Source organism: Ooceraea biroi, chromosome 9 (assembly GCF_003672135.1).
Source record: "Ooceraea biroi isolate clonal line C1 chromosome 9, Obir_v5.4, whole genome shotgun sequence".
NCBI classification, from domain to species: Eukaryota; Metazoa; Arthropoda; class Insecta; order Hymenoptera; family Formicidae; genus Ooceraea; species Ooceraea biroi.
This window is the reverse complement of record NC_039514.1, coordinates 13,567,590-13,587,602: the sequence shown is the minus strand read 5'-3', so window position 1 is coordinate 13,587,602 and position 20,013 is coordinate 13,567,590. Positions and strand designations below refer to the sequence as shown.

The window sequence follows — 20,013 nt, the reverse complement described above, 5'->3', positions numbered from 1 at the left end:
TAAAAATGAATCAAGAAACCCTCCGCGTTGCATTATATATTCTTTTAATTGCGCCAATCATACTAATAACACATAAGCGGCGCGATTTTCTTTAATTGGCCTTACGTTGAGACATAAATCTCCGACACATCGTGAATATATAAGGAAGCATATTTTCGTTAGTTACACTTTTATTGCTGGTGTACTGGCAATTATGTTCAGTGACTGAAGCGATAAATCAGATTTAAAAAATTGTGATCTCAAGACACTTCTCGTGAACAGTTTGAGCAATGACGCAAAGCGATTATGACAAAGTGAAAGGATTTTGCATCATCGTACAATTAACTACTGTACAGAATTTCTGCGAGTGCCTTGAGAAAAATCATGCTCTGGAGGCAATCTGGAAAGTGCCAGAATATTTTGTTTTACTACTTTGTCCTCATTATTTAATGCTCATCAGAGCTGTACTCAGTCAAGTTGTTAAGTAATACCAGTAATTGCAGGTTGTAATTGATAATTGTATGGAAATATAACGTGCTATCGCGCATGTAGAATGAATCTCAAGAAAATCGCATTAGCCGTTTCATGTCGTATAAAATGACTTAATATTGCGGAAAATGCATGGTTCTCGAATATGTGTCGTGGCGCACAACGGGCCAGGAAGTCACGCAATGTACGCGCACGCACGGACTGACGCCGCCCCTAGATCTTCCATCGTGAGGGTGCGGTACAAGCCTGGGAGGTCGTCACACTTATCAGCTTTGCTGTTGCCGATACATCTGTTCTGGTTAGCGTGTTAAAAAACGCAACAGAATAAAAATTGGTTTGCGCGTTTAACAAAAAACTAAACGATAGAATTCGAAAAAAATTTATGATCAGCTGTCTAGAATAAATTGTTGCGATATATATTTGGAGGGAAGAGGAATATCAACGAAGCACATTTTATACATCTTTTATATTTTGTGCATTTTTTATATTTTTATAAAATTCTTGTCCTCTTGCTTAATTATTCATTATCACATTTTAATGCATTGTAAAAAACTCTAAGATTGGCTTTTTTAAAAATAAAATAATTTTCAGCTATTGTTTCGATTTATCACGTTGTATTTTTCTTTTGACTTGCTGCGAACGAAATAGCACATTATTCCGAATGACAAGTTTGCGATTGAGCAGATTAGTGAAGAAACGTTAAGTTAGTATTATAGTTCGCATGACAGTTCTCACGACAATATGCGATCATGCTGTTTTTGTGGCAGTCCTTGACCTACCACATCGCCATTGTGGTCGGAGCAATTCTGGAGCAACAGATTGGGGGAAGATACTTGGTAGGATTGGTGACGAGAAAGAGGAAGGCGAGCTTCAAAGGAACCGCTCGTGAAGCAACCCCGTACTGCGCTTATGGGGGTTGGAATATGGGCGGGGATCATTGAATAGCGAATCATGGAGGCAAGCGAGCGATATGTGGGGTCCGGAAAAAGCATCATGCGACGCAGTCCCAGATTTTCAAACGACATATTTTAACGCACCGCTTTTGGTTATTTAACGATCGAAATAATAAAACAAAAAATTTGATGAAATACATAAAATCTCAGAACACATTTCTGTGTACCATTATTCGTATTTTATTACTTTAGAAAATTACCTTTTCAAAGAAAAAATAAAAGATGACATCAGGTAGATGACCACGTAGACGCGTTGCGGATGATTGAAACATTTTCACAAAACTATTATCACAAATTTGTGTCACAAATAACCAAAATAAAAGAATATTTAGCGCAAAGAAAATTTAAATGTTAAATTTACCGCTTTTTTGTGTTCTGTCTTTCGAAGTATCATACATGCCTACATGTTAAGGAATCTTACCTCGGCGATCCTTTTTCAATTTTGCAAAAAGCGCAGTCCTCCGTCAGTCGTCCGATGATATAAATATAACGTAACAGGACGTAAATCCGCGACGGAGATCGAAATCCCATACATATCCGCGAACGTGCTTGCTCAATGAGGTATGAAGGGTTAAAGTCAAAGGCCGGTAGGGCGAATCATTGTGCGGAGGTACTTTTGTGTCTAGAATCGTGGAGACAGACAGAAGGAGAGAAAGAGAGAGGAAGAGAGAGAGGGATCGACCACCTACTTCGTCGACACAATGGGGCACAAATGCGTGGCGACAGGACCCGTAGATATACGGCAGGCTGATTGCTCGTTGTCACTGCGCAGCCGATTGTCGGCTCTTCGGGGTTCCGTAGAACCCTACGGTGCCCTCCCCCCTCCCTCCGTCGACCACGTACTGTCTCTTGACGACGGGCCCCGTGATCAACGACGACGACTTGCGGAGGCGGCTTAAAACCAGGAGATGGGTCTGACGATTCGGACCAATCGCGAATTATGTGTACGCGTTTTTCTCATAATCTGGCTGTATCTTTAAATATTTTTCAGCTCTCGTAAAATACCATGCGACAACATTGAATGTAGCACTTATTCTTGCGAGCAAAATTATTAATGACAAAAATTAGTATAAAACAAATAAATACGATAAATTCTCCGTAAAATGCATTTATTATATAATCTTGCATTATACAAGTCAGATGTTGACGGAGCGCTATGCGTGTTATATATACAATAATTATACGTAACTGGCCAATTAGACGATTTGTTGGGTAAAAATACACAACGTCGATCGTGATAGGAAAACATTTTTGCAAAGAACTTCTCTACGATTCACAACTATTATTAACATATAAATATGTACAGCCTCATCCGTAAAATAGACTCTCAACCTAGCTATATCCGCAAATATACATTTATAGATCGTATTTATATCATGTCGTTACTATAATAAGGCAATTCTAAGACGGTAAAAAGCACTGCCGTTGTACTAATTGCCCGTAAGTGCTAATCACTCTGTAATCATAACGAATAAATCTTTACGTTATTACGATAGTTAGAAATTTATGCGTGTACATCTATGTATATATGCACGATTCCTAACGTTTATATTATCATAAATTATGTAATAGTTTCATTCTGTGGAGAGAAGTATTATCTATAAAAGTGCTAGCATAAACTAAAGCGAGTATATTTGTGTATGTATATGAGATATTTACATCTGGTTGGATATTGTTCGCAAATACATCTATAAATATACATATCTATAAATATCTATAAAAAAGATCCTCGAAAAGTTTCAAATACTGCATAACACATTTTATATTTATCTCAATCGACACTTGTCGCACAGCGCCGAATGATTTCATATCTTTGCACGTACAAACGAGATTTATGATATATTTCACTTTGAACATACCATTTCTCGTTTTCGGAGAATACGTCAAACTTCAAATTTGCTAACGAATGCATCAACGTAATGAGAGAGACGTAATGAAAACTAATTCAACAACTTAAAAGCTAAAGAAAGAAAATCCTTAAGCACAAATCGTTCCAGGATAAGAATAAATATTTCCTCATCCAATTTAGTGTCAACTTTTGGAAACCATAGATAACAATAACAAGATTTAAAAAGAAACAACTTTTTAAATTTTTAGGACGTACTTTGTGATTGCATGTAATCGATCTTCACAACGTTGTTCTTCACAACAAAGTTCGTTCAATGCACTCTCCCGCAAACCTGCGAATCGATACTACCCAAGTATGGATATCCGCTCTTCGCCTCACTCGGACTGTGCGGCGTGACATGGGGCGTGACATGGGTCATCCCTGTCGAGACTGGCACCCCGGAGGTGGACGCACCATTCTGCACCATGCAAGCGCTCATGTTGGACGTAGTCGGGCTGACGCTGCCACCCAGATTACCCAGGTTGAGATTAGTGGATGTCAGATTGGAAGCAAGGTTGCTGCTGCCGTAATGGGAAGCGTTGAACAATCTGCAACACGCAAGTTTAAAAATCTACAAATAAAAAATACGAGAAACCAGGCGTATTGAAAAATCTTAAGGAACTATCAAGGAATTAATAAACATAATAAATATCTCTTAATAAACGTAATATTTAATACATTTTATATTTACATGATCAAATTGTCTTGGAAAATCTGAGAAAGAGTCTCCATCGAGAAGAACTTTTATCAACATTATGAAATCGTGAATACAATGGTCGGAGGTTCGTCAAGTATCGAATGTACAAAAGATTTTCTCACGAGTCATCGATATCGATCGGCAGTTAAAGGGAATATATTATCTGCTGATATTTGTAATTATTTCCCCGTTCGATTGTACGTTGAATATAAATTAACTATTGTATGCGCATATATGTACGAATATACGTGGGAGACGGGGTTACACCGCCGCGATACGACGAAATCAGTCGCAGCTACAATGGTGAAAGGTGTCCACGCGCGCGCGGTAATACGAAAATTAAATTCCAACGTGCGGTTCTCAAAGTGGTTACCGCCGTTTGCAAGGCGATACCGCACTCACATACTCGCACGCTCTGCGAATCGGTTAGGGCGTGTCGAGGGCGGCAGCGGCCGATTTCCAAATGCCGCCACGGTCCTTTCGGTACACCACCGTGATTAAGAATCTCGAATAGCGAGGGGCGAAGCTTCGCCTTTGCTTTCATTACCGTACTCAATCATCTCCTTTTTAAACATCCGGCTAAGGAGATTATCGCAATTATTTCAACATGAAGAGAGATTTGAACTGGTCGCACTTGTTTCATGAATTACAGGAAACTTGGAAAAATATATTTCATGTGTATTTTAGAGGATTAATGTATTTAGATGTTATTTCAGTTAGATGAATAAATATTCATGTAGTTTTTACTCGATGTTAAAACTTGTATTACTGACACGTCAAGAAAAAAAATGTAAAAACGTAAGATTAGACTTGTAAAATTAATTTTTAATTAAAACAAATTCGAAATTTTTATACACGCACATCGATGCATTGAGATAATAAAGCGTGTCGGCAACGCACGATTGTAAAGCGCAGTCGGCTCTTTGACCGTTTCACCATGACGGTTAAGCACCCTAAATCCCGCCGGTGTCGGACCTAGTTCGCACACATATAACTTTTCTTCCTTTTTCTTTTTTTTAGTTAGAAGGTAGTGCGACAGTTCTGGCGGAAGCCGCGCAATTTATCGACCGTACACCGTGACCGACCTACGAATCTATTTTCGTACGGAAGAGCGTCTTCTTCCCTCCGCGGCAACAAATCAAAGTTTTCTCTATAGTCGCATTAACGAATTCTTAGGAAGATTTCTAAGACTATTACTAGATAGTAGAAGCCGAAATTTACAGCTTACAATTCGCAAGAATTAAAATCACTCGCAAGCAAATAAGGCGGTATTTGCTTTAAGCTGAGAAATGTGAAATTTCATCAATATTATCGGGACACCTCGGGAAATCTCATTTCAGTATTACATTTTCATAATTCACCTTCTTTGGCGATCGCTTCTCTCGATGTCTCACACTTTCTTGAAAAGAAAATACTTTCAAGTATCATTTTCCTGTTCCCGCAAAGGAATGCATCGTTAACGTGACTCGAGGGTTCGTTTCGCGATGCTCCGCGCACTTTCTGCGCTGCCTAAATGCGAAACGGCAAAAACGGCGAGAGCCATCGACAGCAGCGAAATCGTTCGTTCGAGAGCTCGAGGGAGCCGAGCTTGGAGGAAGACCCCCCACGAGACAGAGACCGACGTTCCACCGGGGGTCCCGCGAGCATTATCCCGGATGTTTAAAACCGGCGAATGCTGCGCGCGGTCCACGTGATAGCACGGTGTGCTCGCAGGTGCTCGAGCGAGATGGAAAGCTCGAAACATCGCCGCGAGAAAGAGGCGCGCGCGCGGCGGCAACGCGCGGAGATAAAGACGGCGAGGCCGGGGTGTTTCGAACAATTAATTCAGCCATTGTGGCGTAATAACAGGTTGCCCCGGTGGCCGGGTTGCTACAGTGTGTTGTTACACGCCGAGCGGACGAGCCGATTCAGCAGGCGCAAGAGGAAAGAGAGAGAATAGAGAAGGGAAGAAAGAGCGAGGAGACCAGGAAGCGCGCGCGAGAGAGAGGGAGAAAGAGAGCCGAGAGCCAGCGGAGGGCCCCACCGACACGTTTTCTGTGTGGTCCTCAATTATGTTGCTTCTTGGGCCCCCGTAATGAAACGCTACCGGCTAATAATCCAATCCGGGTCTTGATCCTTCGGCGCTACGCGCCTTGGGTGCGCGTATCTGCGCCCGTGATCCAGCTTTAAGGATCGCAGCGCCCGGAGGGATGAAGGTGGACGACCGATCGCGGATAATCGTCGCGGGGGTGTCGTTGGTGCGTACGATCATACGAAGGCGCGTACCGATCGCAAAGGGTTCACTTTCTCTATCTCTCTCTGCCTCTCTTCCTCATCTCTCTGGTTCTACTTTCTGATGTGTTGACAAATAAATTGGGGGTGCGAAAATTGCTAAAACTTACCCGTAATTCTCCGGGGTCGCTCGGTGCCACTGCTGTTGCGCTGCGTAATAGTTCTCCCCATAATTGTAATGTTGAGAGTAGCCGGCAGTGGTGGCCGCAGCGGCAGCGACGCTCGCCTGCCCGTAACTTTGGTAGCTCTCGGCACCGCTGCCGTAATGCTGAGTCTGGAAGGATTGCAGAGTCATGGTGTTGAAGGCGTTCAGTTGCTGGCTGTTCATCTGTTTGCGAAGTCGTGCGCGCCTGTTGCTGAACCAGACTTGCACCCGCGCCTCCGTCAGTTTCGTTCTGCGAAAGTAAAGGTGACAAGCGCAGCGCGGTTATTAATGGAAAGAAGCATAGATCGATGATTCAATATATCGATAGTCGGGGATTCCTCTGACATTCCTCTGACGATTGGAAAGTAAATTTAAATTCGAATCGATTCTTGTTGAGCACAACTTGCATATTTAAACGTGTAATTTGTCATCTCCAAAACTCACTTTTGTGCGAGTTCCTCTCGAGTGTACACATCGGGATATTGCGTACGTGAAAAAGCCGCTTCTAGCTGTTCCAATTGTTCGCCGGTGAAGGTAGTCCTGCTCCTGCGTTGCTTCCTTTTCAGCGCAATGCCAGGTTCGCTCTCTGTGTCGGAGTCATCGCCACTACTACCACCAGCTATTATCAGAAAACAATCAATGATTATGTCACCGTGGATACTTAACTTTATCATTCAAGAATGTTTCTCTTAGATACATTCGATTAAAACAATTGTCAATTATTAAGAGACTTCAAGCCTAAAATAGATCATGTACACGTACACTTTGGTAGCGTGTATGTAATTTTGCACGTATGATCATGTCAAAATGTCGGTATCATAGTTCACGTGTGAAAGACGCGATCAGCGATCTCTATTTGAAAACAAGCTGCAATTTATGCATCTATAGGTGTCTTGAATGAAACATCATTTCAACAATAGATAATAAATTTAGCCTTCTTTCCTCATTTCGTCAAAATACCATGCATTATGCGAAAAACAATAAGTAGAACCGAGATGTAAACAGTTTTATTCCACGTGGGATTCTCGAAAGAAACATTAAACATCATCGATAGCTCCCGAGAGGAGAGACGTGAGACGCGCAAGTTCCTTAATAGCGGCAGGAGAGCATCTCTCGGTCCAGCACGTGCTGCACGTCAGATACCGAAGATAGGAAGCGAGTCGTTCACGCCCACAGTTCACACGCCGGTCTCAGCAACCCACCATTAAGACCCTTCTGATTACAGCCGTGCCCCGCCGAACCTATACTAAACTAAAACACCGGAGAAATTAGGGTCCGCCGCGAAGAAATTAAGTTCTTTGACATGTCCCGTCCCACCCGAGCTAAACGAAAGCCCGTGAACCGTTCCGAAGGGGAATCGTTGTCTGGCCCCACGAGATACTATTTATGGAATTTCGAGCTTGATTTGTAACCCTTTTGGGTCCAATTTGTTCTCCACGGTTTGTCCCCGTTACGTTGACCTCAACGACCACATCAATAATGACTGTTCCCTCGACGAAACGCATCATGAATAATATAATATGTAAAATATGCACTTCTAAGATCACACAAGTTTAATTTTAAATTAGTAATTTATTAACTTATTTATAATTGTTTCTTATTATCGGATCCTCGACTGATTTTCATCTGAAAGCACGAGTTTTGCAATTATAAATTGCACTTGACACTTTGAAGTGACATAAAATGTGGGGTTTGGAAAATGTATTAGGATAGCTTACTCAAATGTTTCGTGTATTTTCAGTACTCTCCAATATACAAACTTATTCCTGAACCAATCAAATAACGGAACGGATGTCTAAATCAATGGCACCTGCCCCATCGAGCGTCAGAATTTGAAAGAGCCACGAGATACTGGCGGTTCTCGCCAAATTAAAGACCGCCGCGCACTCGTAAATCGTCGCGACGCTTTGAGGAGCATACATAACGATTTTCGGGATCTTTAATGCCTTCCGCACACGAGCTATCAGCGCCCGGTATGCTTCCACGCACTTTAGAAGCGGACGTGTATGTCAAGAAAGTAAGCTCATGATTATATCGACACATTTTTTGAACAAACAGAATAGATTACGTGAACAACATTTTTCGTACCGTGAAAGTACTCGTAAAAGTTTTCATACCGTGAAAATATAAATAAATCACCGTTTCAGTGGCACGAAAATAAAATATCGAACCGATCGCCAGGAATACGTCCGGGCGCACGTCGGCGAGGAAGGGCCGTGAAGGGCTAAACAATTACCATGGTCGAAGGATGGCCATGCGAAAGACGATCGTCGTCTCGGACGCGGCGGAGGTCTCAATCACGAGTCTGCCCCGCAGTAAGAGAGATCTAAATCAATAGAGGGTGCCGTGGTACGCGATCCGCAACGCGGGCGAAACGACGACACGGCACGGGGTGTGTTGTTGGCGGTTTGTAAGATTAGAGGCAGGCGGCGGGCACGAAGCCGAAGAAGACCACACGCCGTGTGCCGCGTATATATGCGCGGTCCCTCCTCTCCGTCTCCGTCGCACCTCTGCACAGGAACCTCCGGCGTCCTCGTACCGTCCCGTTCTTTCTTCTCAGGTTCGACTGCTCCGTTCCTCGTGGTCGTTCCACCTGATTTCTTCTTTCACGTGCTCCGCTCCACCTTGCTCCGTCCTCCTCGCTAACGCCCGATCTGTCCGAGCTTGTCTTTCTCGTGCCGATTGTTCCTGCCGATTTCCTTCGTCGAGAGACAGACCGCGGAGTTATTTATCGCGCATGTTCTCGGCTACTGGAACCACCGGATGATCTTGCTTTCCGGGGCTGATGTTCCGGCGAAGCGAGAGAGGCACACGGAAGATGAATGATGCGCAGGTGATATGATTGGAGCGTATATTTGTGAGATCTCTTAAGTTTCTTCGTGTTGGTTGCGTCGCGCAATTGGCTAGACGGTCCACCATTCTTCATTTTTATTTCACGATTATGAGCATCATTTTTTCGTATCATTTATTCTTTTATTAATCGATTTTTTTCGAGAGAAAAGAGATAATGACGGAGGAGGGTGGCGAAAGAAAACGAGAAAAAATGTACTAATGTAGGAAATTAAATTACACTTGTGTAACCAGATATTAGATGAGTATTCCTAGAACGCTAGAAGCATCCTCTAGGCTGATATCCATTAGTATTATGTTATCCGACCGGGATGACGTGCTATTATCGCATTAGTGCATCAATCGCTCAAGTTATCTCACTCTTTCGCTTCATCCTGCGAGCTTCGCTGTCCGCGTCATAAGCCGATCCAATACATCGCCGACTTCGGTGTTAAACCATCACGCTGCGATCGAATAAAAAGACGCGCGAAGGTTCTACGTCCGAGATGCGCATTCAAAAAGACTCGGTCTTCCTCCGCTTCTTCTTCTTCTTCTTCGTCGTCGTCGTCGTCTTCGTCTTCTTTCCTTTCGCGGCGGTGCATTAGCGGCGGGAACAGCGCCTCTGAACTTTCTTCTTGTTTCTCCCCTTTGTCCGAATCATAATACATAATTTACCTGGCTTGCAAACGCGGCGAACGCGATAGAGATTGGTGTATCTTCCCCGAGACCTTTATCGACACGTTCATGATTGAATCGCTACCTTTAGAAAATTTTATTCTGACTTTTCTTATGAAATGCACGCTAATCTCACGTGATAAACAATTATTCAGAATATAGAAATTTTCAACGGAACGAAAGGCAACTATCCCTACATTACTCTATTTCTTATGTCAATTGCATGGGCGTTCTCATCAATTTTAGATTTCATTTCAAATTTAAATTAATCTTTGACGTTTTTGATATTTATATGTTTGATATCCTTTTAATTCCACTTTCAGCTTTGATATTTTTAAACGGTAATTATAATGGCAATATGAGGAAGATGAAACTCCCAGCTTTCGCAGCAACGAGAATAATCCGATGCGACGGAAGCAACAGGTCGAGTACCATGAGTTCTTACGCGAAGTTGCAATCTTGAGCATACGTCTAATCAAAACTAAATCTCCTCGACAAGGTAATAAACTCGACATATCTACGCACCGCGGGACGCCTAATATTTCTTCGCGCCCCTTACTGTCGGTAATAAATAAAAAAGCAAGGAATTCCCTTTACGTCCGCCGACCAGACCTATATTTCTACCGATCTCAAAGAGCCTACAAAACGGAATGCACCAGTGGGTAGAATTATTCCGTATAAATATCTGCGTGTATTGCGCGTTTGTACGTTATATAAATAAACACGAATGGATGTTACGAAACCATATGCGTGTCAATTAATTTGCATAAGGCATCGTAGCACAGAATTTTTCTATCGCAACTTTTTACGCGCACTGTAATCGATCTCTGCGCGTTAACGATATCTCTCCCATATATACATGGTGTAACATTAACGTATAATAAATAAGACGCAAACAATAATATACCGCGCGAGGTATCCACGTGTAATAACAGACCTCGGTCGCAACTAGTAATTGAACTTCTTATTACTTCCATCGAAGCCTGATAATTACTTTAACCTTTCAACTTTAGAAATTCTACATGGAAACGATAGAACGACTTCCTGATCGCATTACGCGCGACGCGATCGAGGGAAGATCGGGTCGCGTTTTGGATTCAGCGGGAGCACGCGAGCCACAGATCGTCGCCTTACCTCAATTAACTCGGCATACGGCTACGCTATAATTACGCTTATCGCTCGATTAACCCCGGGCGCTTCATTTACGTCCGCCCGGTGGTTTATGCGGTGTTAAAACGGCGGATATCGCCGAGAAGGTATCGTGTAGGAAGTCTCGATAGTTTTGGTAGATTCGACAATCTCGCCGATATTATTCAAACTCTATGAAACTCACCGAGGATACCGTCGATGGAGTGGTTCCCCCTCCGTGGGTCTTCGCCAGGACGGGTCTGATTCGCTGGTCCACGCAAAAGTCTTGTGATACTGGACACCGAGGGTGCCGACGCTTTGTCGCAGACTCCATCCTGCTGGCAGAACCGCGTTGGACCAGTTAGCATAATTTTTCTATGTTTCTCTCATAAACATTGCTATTTGTTGTTGAAAACTCAAGATAATAATACCGTTAGGAACTTGAGAAAGATATTTGAAAGAAACTACAAGATATGCGTTTTTTAACTGTTCGTACATTTTTACATTGCACTCAAATTTCTAGAATTTACTACAAGATATGCGTTTTTTAACTGTTCGTACATTTTTACATTGCACTCAAATTTCTAGGATTTACATTTTAGAATTGTACACTATTGTACTATTGTATCTATCTCTGTGATTCATAATGTACTATAAGTTTGTAATATTTTCTGATGTATTTATCAATCTCGTGTAGGAAAGCAATTTCTTGTTTCGAAATACGTCCTTCCGCCATTTGAAAGGAGCATAGTACGAGCATACGGACGATATCAACGGACCTTTATCAGTTTATCGCGTATTTCCCAGCTGAAGATTCCGGGATTCTGCCGCTTCAGATCCTCGATCCTCGCCTCGACTTCCGGCGTGGCGACTCGCGGTTTGCTGCCACCGATTACGCCAGGTCTAATCGATCCCGTTTCCTGATACCGATTCAGGATCTTCGAGACACAACCATGGGAGACCCTCAGCTGCCTCGATATGACGCACGGTCTGACGCCGGCCGCTGCCATCTCGACGATCTTCAGACGGATATGGTTCGGTAATGGACGGCCGTTGATGAACACGCCGCCCAGCTGGTTCACGCGACCCTGTCCTGCAAAAGGTAACAACGCAACCCGTTTACATTAACCATAATGACGTTTCATTGCCGCAGAAGCGGCACGAGTGTGTCACGAGTTACACGTAATTAATAATGGAACAGACGGAGGAATTGTCACAAGATCGGTGTCGGAAACTTCAAACGGGGATGACGTCCGAGTTATCACCTCGGAAAGAATAATTTTCCGGGCAAATGTGGAAAACACAATACGTTTGCATGTGCCATTCTATAGCGGAATAATTATCGTCGTCCGAACCCATGCGAAAAGCTGAACGCATTACGCCACGAAACAAAATGAAAAGAACCATCATGCGCATTGGACGGAAACGCGATCGGAGTAAAAATAGCTTGTTTTCTCGTTGCCGATACAATGAGACAAGTAGCGCACACAAACGGCGCGGCCATTTTTCTAGATGGGAATGAGCGGTGCCGGACACACAAAAGTCGCAAAGAAGAACGGGAGGAGAGGTAAACTGACGCGAAAGAGGACCGACTTAGCGTGGACAAAGCGCGGCGACACGCGAGGTGCCACTCAAACGCCGCTAATTACCGGTAATTAGCCCGCTCCCCGACACCCCCTTAATTAACTTAATTATAATCACGAAGTTAAACAAACGGCGTTACACGCGACGGTCGTCGGGACAGCCCTTGGTCGGCTAAAGAGGAGCAAAGAAGCGGAATGAGATGCGGTGGCTTTTATGAGGTGGCCCTCGCGTGCTTCAGAAAACCACGAAGAGAGACGCGCCACGAGTTACGGCCCTGGTTTTGCGCGGAGCAGTAAAAGCCACGGACGAAGGTTGAAAGAGCGCGGGAGGGCGGCGGGGGCGCAAAAGCGGCCTTAAAACCTCGGTGGGCCTTAAAGTGCTCTCGCGCTCTCGCGGGGACAATGAGCGGCCTCCTCGACGGACATACCGGGGGCACATACGCGGCCGTATTCTGCACCCGCGCGTATTTACATAAAGGGAGTTTTGCATGAGAGACGCGTCGCGAGAAGAGGCGCGCGCTTACATGCGTTTCGCAGACGCTGCGACTGCTGGTCCAGGGATTTGACTGGTCGCGGCGCTTTCCTCGTCGGAACGTTGAAACGCAACGGTGAATAAATATTATAACCGATTTATCGATGATGCATATTTAATAACGAGTATTTCCCGATGATGCCAGATTTATATTTCTGCCAGTAATCCCCGACCGAGCTATGCAATCCTGTTTTACCTAATCATCCCGAGACAGTTTGCTGACGCGTTTCACCGCAACTCTCGTAATAATGTCTAAAAAAACCAACGCTGCACCTTGCGTTACGATAAAGCTCGCTTTTTACTTTTTGAAATACTCGCTGATGACAGAAACCCAATGAGCAACGGAGGCAACCATGCGCGACGGGTTTCAGCTGCGAGAACCGAGATTGTAACTCGTGAGCCGTCACGAATCCTGGGCACCCGAAACATTTTCGCGATCGTACTTCGGGATCGCGCGTGCGCGCGCGCACCAACGCAACGTCAGTTCGCGATATATCCTCGCCGGCTACCTGCTGCGAGAGCAACATGCCTAAGAGTCCGCTAATTACCACGGCGTAATTCAAAAGACGACCCCCTTCCTGGGCGCGTCCAGCTCTCTGGCACAAAAGTAGTCCCGTTTCGTCGTTCATCACGAGTCCCAGAGATTTACATCCCCCTCCGCTCCCTCGTTTACCCCCTGCCGCCCCCGCCGCCGCCCGAGAACACTCGCGTTGGGTAAGGACATATCCGCGAGTGCGTGCAACACACACGCTCCCACACGCACGTCGTGCCGGCGTGTATAGGCCGGGTTACGGTCCCGCCGGACACCTCTCCGGTATATGACGTCAGTCAGGCCGCGGGGCCCGACGGGATTACAGGCAAGATCAAAAGGCGCCGACCGCCGCCGCCGCCACCACCGCCGCTGCCGACGACGACGATGCGACGAGCTCTCGGTGCAAGATGCACACTGCGGATACTCTTTGCGTGATTTTCGGGAAAACTGAATGATCCAGATAGCTATGTAGGAGGCAAAATATTAATTGCAGCAAATAATTACGGAAAGAATTAGAAATACAAGAATTCTCTGTATATAAATATAGCTAAAGAAATTACTGATCGAACAAAATTGACGGATTTTACTGAAAGAAGAGAAAGGAGCCATGAGGCGTTTTCTTTCATCTTAATAGCCTTATAGGTGCCAACACCAATGAAGGAAAAATAATGTGAGAAAGATAATTAGAACCAGCGCCAATAATAATCAATCAATTTTCTCATCAAGATACCCACCCAAGATTGCAGAGAATTATCGAGGAATTCGTGCGATGGCGAGGTGAATGCCAGGAATTCATGGGCTACCATTCGTCGCACGTGCAAGATGTATGATGCATATGCCCGGTATCCGTGCCATCGACCATACCATTGCGCTCGCTCGCGTCAGAACGTATTTTTACGAAGTCCAATCGTAACTCCAGTCACGGAATCGGCACTCGAACGCACCGCCGTGTGAGCCAGCCCTTTACCCGCGTTTTTGTTCCCTACTCGCCGATGAATATTGTTCGGCGCATTCTTGCGAAACGTGCCGCTCGCGAGTTTCCCGTTCGCGTCTCGCGCGATTAGTCCCGGCATCAGTCTACATGGCTATTTTCCTCGATAGGATACCGAAGTGGCTTACTTCTCCATGAACGACGAACGTTCAATGTTCCAAAATGATGAACGCGACGATGAATGAAGCAAGAAGGAAAACATGACAAAGAAGTGTACTCTCTTTCTCCAAGACTTCCCCTTTCTTAATGGCGTAACGGGCATACGGCGTAAATTCGGGTGTACAGAGTGACCTATCCCCCGCAGAACAATTTAATTCGAGCAGCTGCTGAGTGATTTATGTCTTCACGCAATTTATTATAGCACAATCGCGGTGGTCATCTTCGCGGGGCTTTGCCGGTGCGCGAAACGGAGCGAGGAAATAATCTCCAGCATGAATTATTGATAGCGGGCAATTGATTTTCAGCGATTAGACTTAATGCCCATGATCCGCGCGCGACGTGACGCAATGGAGGACCGGGCCCCGCCGTCTGATTTGAATTCGCCCGACGGAGCGTCGCGCATCGTTAATTTTTACCTGCGAGGCAGCGCGCGCCCGCCGCTCTTAGACGGGACTTAGAGGAATCCCCGAATAATTGCGGCGCGGATCGCCGGGGCCGCTCATTACCCGGCGCGTCCGGACGCGACACAGGCGTCAATTAAACCTTTTTCTCCGGATCGGGCCCGGATAAATTATTACGTGCGAAGGGCCAGCGCGCGGTTATCTTGCGACCGCGACATTCGCAGTTCACGCGCGCCCGCGCGAGCCGTGCAATTATGCTCGCCGCGAGATTTTTCCGTATGCTAATGCGTGCCCTTGTCGCAGCTGCTTATCGCCCTTAAGCCACGGGGTAATAACAGCATTATCTGGGCATTAATTGCATGTCATTAAGAACACGCCGGAGTACGTGCCGATCGCGCCAATTTTCGCGCGTGATGAAGTGCACGGCGGAACGTCTTACGGCCTACGCAAATTACGGGATCGTTAAATTCGTTATTCGAGGCTCTTAGCTGATCACCATCCAATCTCGAAGCCGCTTCAACTGTCTCATCTTTTCATCTGCCATCGTTGATCGTCGGCGAATAGATCAAGTATCTTTACGACGAATAAAATGAAATATATTTCAATATATTTCGTGTTTATATGTATAATAAAATTACACGTGTACACGATTAAATATAAAACGTATATAAAAAGTATAAATAGTTTATTTTGTACTCAAATTGTTACATTACATCTTATATTTTTCACCAATTACACAATGCAACTGTAACAACAATCACACACAAATATTGGGACACGTATGAAAGATTGCAATGCTGCAAATAATCTATTAATAATGATCAGCTATCACTATACTGGCGAAATCATTAGCTAACATTCTGGTATCACGACAAAATCAGTGCGTGCCTTTTTCCCAACCCCTGCCCTCTCTGTGTCGTCCCCTCGTCGCGAGGGTTTCAATGCCGACAAATGATCGCCAAGCGCGCGTCCGAACAATCTCGCGAGGGTGAGGGGTTAAATTTCTGCGCGGCACGGCGCAGTGCGGGAACGTTTCGTCAATTACGCAATCTGCCGCGATACACGACTGCGATCGTCACTATAGGCGGTCCCCGATGGCAGGAAGATGAGAGCGGAAGGTACACGCGCGTACCTGAGTGGGAGTAACCGCATGTACCAAAGGGATGCATGTACTTAGCGTGCGGTGTGAGTTCCGAGTCGCGCCAAGGCTTCAATCAACGTGCCGTCGCCCGGGGCCTATCCGATATCAGGCATTAGGTACCCACGGGTCCGGGGTACGTACCCTCCCCCGGACTCTCCTCCATGCCGTTCCGACGCCCACCACGCGCGAGCCCGAGCATTTTACTCGAAAGTGCGCGAGTCCTCACACTTTTCTCCTCCTCCACCTCCTCCTTTTCTCTCGGAACGGTGGATAAACAGTTGAGATTTAAAAATGCACGTGAGAGAAAGCGATCCCGATGGAACGTTCTGGAGATGGCCAGCGTTGCGATTCTTATTGGCTCTTTCGCGCGTCGAGTCGCATGCAGAACGATTAAATGAACTCGTTAATTATATAAGTTGATAAATAAGTTAAATATCCCGTTCTGAAAGAGAGAAAACGACGGGCGTAATTGTAAAATTATAGAAATATATGATATACAGGCGTTTTACGACGTTCTAAAAATTAATTTTATTACGTTCGTTGTAAATTATATTAATAAGAATTGTCTCAGTCTTGTATCGCTTCCGCACGAATTTGAAATGTTAGTCATCCATCGAATACACTAAGGGAAATAAGTAACGCATTCTTTCGTTCTCGCAAGGACTCACCTCTCGAAATTTACATGTCGGCGTTGCACATTGTTCCGTAACTCATAAATTACCCAATGCGGTACGACACACGGACTTCTGTGCGATTACTTATGCGCGGCTTCTCTTTCCAGGGGTCTCTAAATCATTATCGTCGACGATACGCGACACACGTTGCAATTGCGAAACTTGACTTCTGTACGGATTAATCTTTATAACCGGATTACGTAATGACGGTAAATCTCGTAAGTTTTCGCGTACGCTAAGTCCTCAGACTGAATTAATCGGTCGTGCCGATCGCGTATCGAACAGTTACGGCGTTATAAAGATGGCAGTCGCGCCATTGGAAGTTGCACCGGCGGCCAGCGAATAATTCAGTCAAAGCGCATCGTAAAACCATTAACATCGGCTGTAAAATATGCGCGGCACCGTTGTGGAGACGCCGGCAGGCGTCGTGCGTTGCTCGTGAAACTCGTACTGACGTTAATTGCAAGATCCTCAATGAGGAAGAGTTTCTGAGAATAGCAGAAGACAAAGTGGCATAATTTTTGTCTTTACGGAGTGGAATATCGGTAAAGTTAACTTTTGCAATTCTAAAAGAGAGATCTCAGGTTACTGAAAAGTGTCGATGCATTGAAAATCGGCCCAAGGTGTCAAAATAAAGACGACTCAATTCTTCATAAATGTGCTGTCAAATCTTCTCGATACACAAGCGTAACAATCGTGGAAAACGTTATATTTACATTTTATTTTTAAATAATCTGGGAAAAATTATTCTCTCTTTCTACTCAGTTCTAAAAAGTCGCATTGATTGTGCCTTATTCTTGTATAATTCTTGTATATAACTAAACAATTATTAATTTGGATTTCTGGATTCATTATTTCGCATTCGAAAACACGATAAATACGCATTATGTCTATTTTCAACTCGCCGAATTGCTTAAACTTCAAGCATATTCAAAATTATCATTGTGAGAGTCTCTTTCACAAATAACTTCTCTCTAAAATTGTTATTAATTTTGTTGTTTATGAATATGGGGATTATACATTCATTTATAATTGATATTGTTTTATTCCATGTCTAGGTTTATAGAATAATTAAAAAGTAAATCATTTAGCACGCTCTTTGAAATCGGGACTGCCCGATGTTGACAGCATTTTTGCCACCTTTCTTTCACATTTCCGAAGTACTGAAAGACAAATACCTGAGACACGGTGTATGACAAGCAAGTTTATTTTTTAATTAGCCGTGACTCATCTTAACTGTCTCAGATGTTTGTCTAATCTAATCAACTTAACTAATCTAACTAATCGGTCGCTAATCGATAACAGCTGATGCGTGGGTCGACTTGACGAGAGAATCCCGAATTTTTTGGAACACTGAACATAAAAATAAATAAAAACATAAAAATATATAAAAAACATCAGAACCCGGGCTCTTTGTTCGAACTCATAATCGTTCAGTTATCAAGTTGCTTGCTCCATGCATCGCATTCGTTCCTTGCGAATTTCAGTGCAAACTGTTACTTGCAGTCTGCTGATTGCACATTGTATATAAATTATACATTTTGTAAATAAACTAATTGTGCCGTTATCTGTGCTTGTCTTGACTCGTAAGTATCTACCGAACTCCAACAACTTTCAATAGATTGTTCAATATTACAATATTTTACACAATGCCAACAATAAGTAAATAAAAACTTAAAGTATATATTTATGTAGTCAATGAAGACAATTATGGTGAAACCATTGTCTAGCTAAATGATTGTCCATCTATCAAAATCCTTACCTTGAAAAGGATATCCAGTGAAGTAGGGTGCCATGTTGAGAGTACTGACTGCCATCTAGCCGTTCCTGTTTCCAGGAGGAATCTCCCTCTCCCTCTCTCTCTCCTTCACCAGCAGCACCACCACACCAAGAATCCTCACTTCCCTCGATGAGTTCCGATCACACGCGATTCACAATCCGAATCCTCCACTTCCGGACGCGTCCCGGCGAGAACGGCCTCAGCAACGACGACGAACAACAGTCCTAGAGTGACAACTTGAGAGACTTCCACCGCAAAGAGCGCGGAACGACCGAGACTCGTTTTTTAAATTTTTTGCTACGGCGCGAAGCAAGACGGGACCTGTTGTCTGCGGGGTCTCGAGTCGAACTGTCGGTTCCTGCGGTCAGGAGCGTGTAAGGGTACGCAAAGAGCGGTACGAAAGGCAGGCACGAAAGAAGGAAAACCTCCGGAGGAAGGCTCCGCCTTCGTTGTGGGCCCCCTTCATAAGGCGACTAGCCGTCGGTCCCAGCCGCGCTCTTTCATGGCTTTAGCGGTGCCGCTGCATTGGTCACCTGTCAGGTGATCTCGGCACGTTGGAGGTGGCCGCACCACCGGCTCCGCCTTGGAGGAACAGATCCTCCACCACCCGCGACCCAACAACGACGGCGGTCGTCGAGTTTGCCTCTTATTGTTAGCCTATCCTTCCGTCGAACGGCGATATCGATATCGCGAGATTCCCGCGACCGATCCGCACCGATTTCCTTTGCGGATTCGACGCGGCTCGCGGTTTATGATCAGGAAGAATTCGAGAGAAATCGTCTAAACTTGTCATTAATTTCTTATATGAATATATGAGAAATATATCATTTTAATAAAACAGTTTTCAGCATTTTTTATGACATACGAGAAATACGCAGACTTGTTTGTTATTTAATAAATATATGCAATTTAGAGCAGAAGCATTATTAATTTTGCCGCTGCTTTGTTCGTGACTAACATCGAACGTAATTGCCATCATGCTCGTATTATTTCTCCAAGCTGCAATATTTCCACAAATCTAGATGTATGAATAATGATCTTTCTTTTTCTAATAATTTTCATAATAAATATAAAGTACATCACACTACGTCGTGCTTCATTACGTACGTGATGTCTCAGTTGCCGATTAATCAACAACGCATTTGTCAATGCGAGACAGTTACCTA

The 20,013-nt window shown here is 44.4% G+C and overlaps 1 protein-coding gene across 1 annotated transcript; it reads right to left on the bottom strand.

Moving 5' to 3' along the window:
- Positions 1-2,513: 2,513 nt before the first annotated feature.
- Positions 2,514-19,145, bottom strand: LOC105277332 (protein gooseberry). The gene is made up of 6 exons (XM_011335613.2): positions 18,830-19,145; positions 11,834-12,147; positions 11,260-11,389; positions 6,867-7,041; positions 6,388-6,672; positions 2,514-3,857 (listed from the first exon to the last, which is right to left on the bottom strand). The coding sequence occupies exons 1-6, from the start codon at positions 18,882-18,884 to the stop codon at positions 3,581-3,583; spliced, it is 1,236 nt and encodes a 411-aa protein (XP_011333915.1). The 5' UTR covers positions 18,885-19,145; the 3' UTR covers positions 2,514-3,580.
- Between the last annotated feature and the right edge of the window lie 868 nt (positions 19,146-20,013).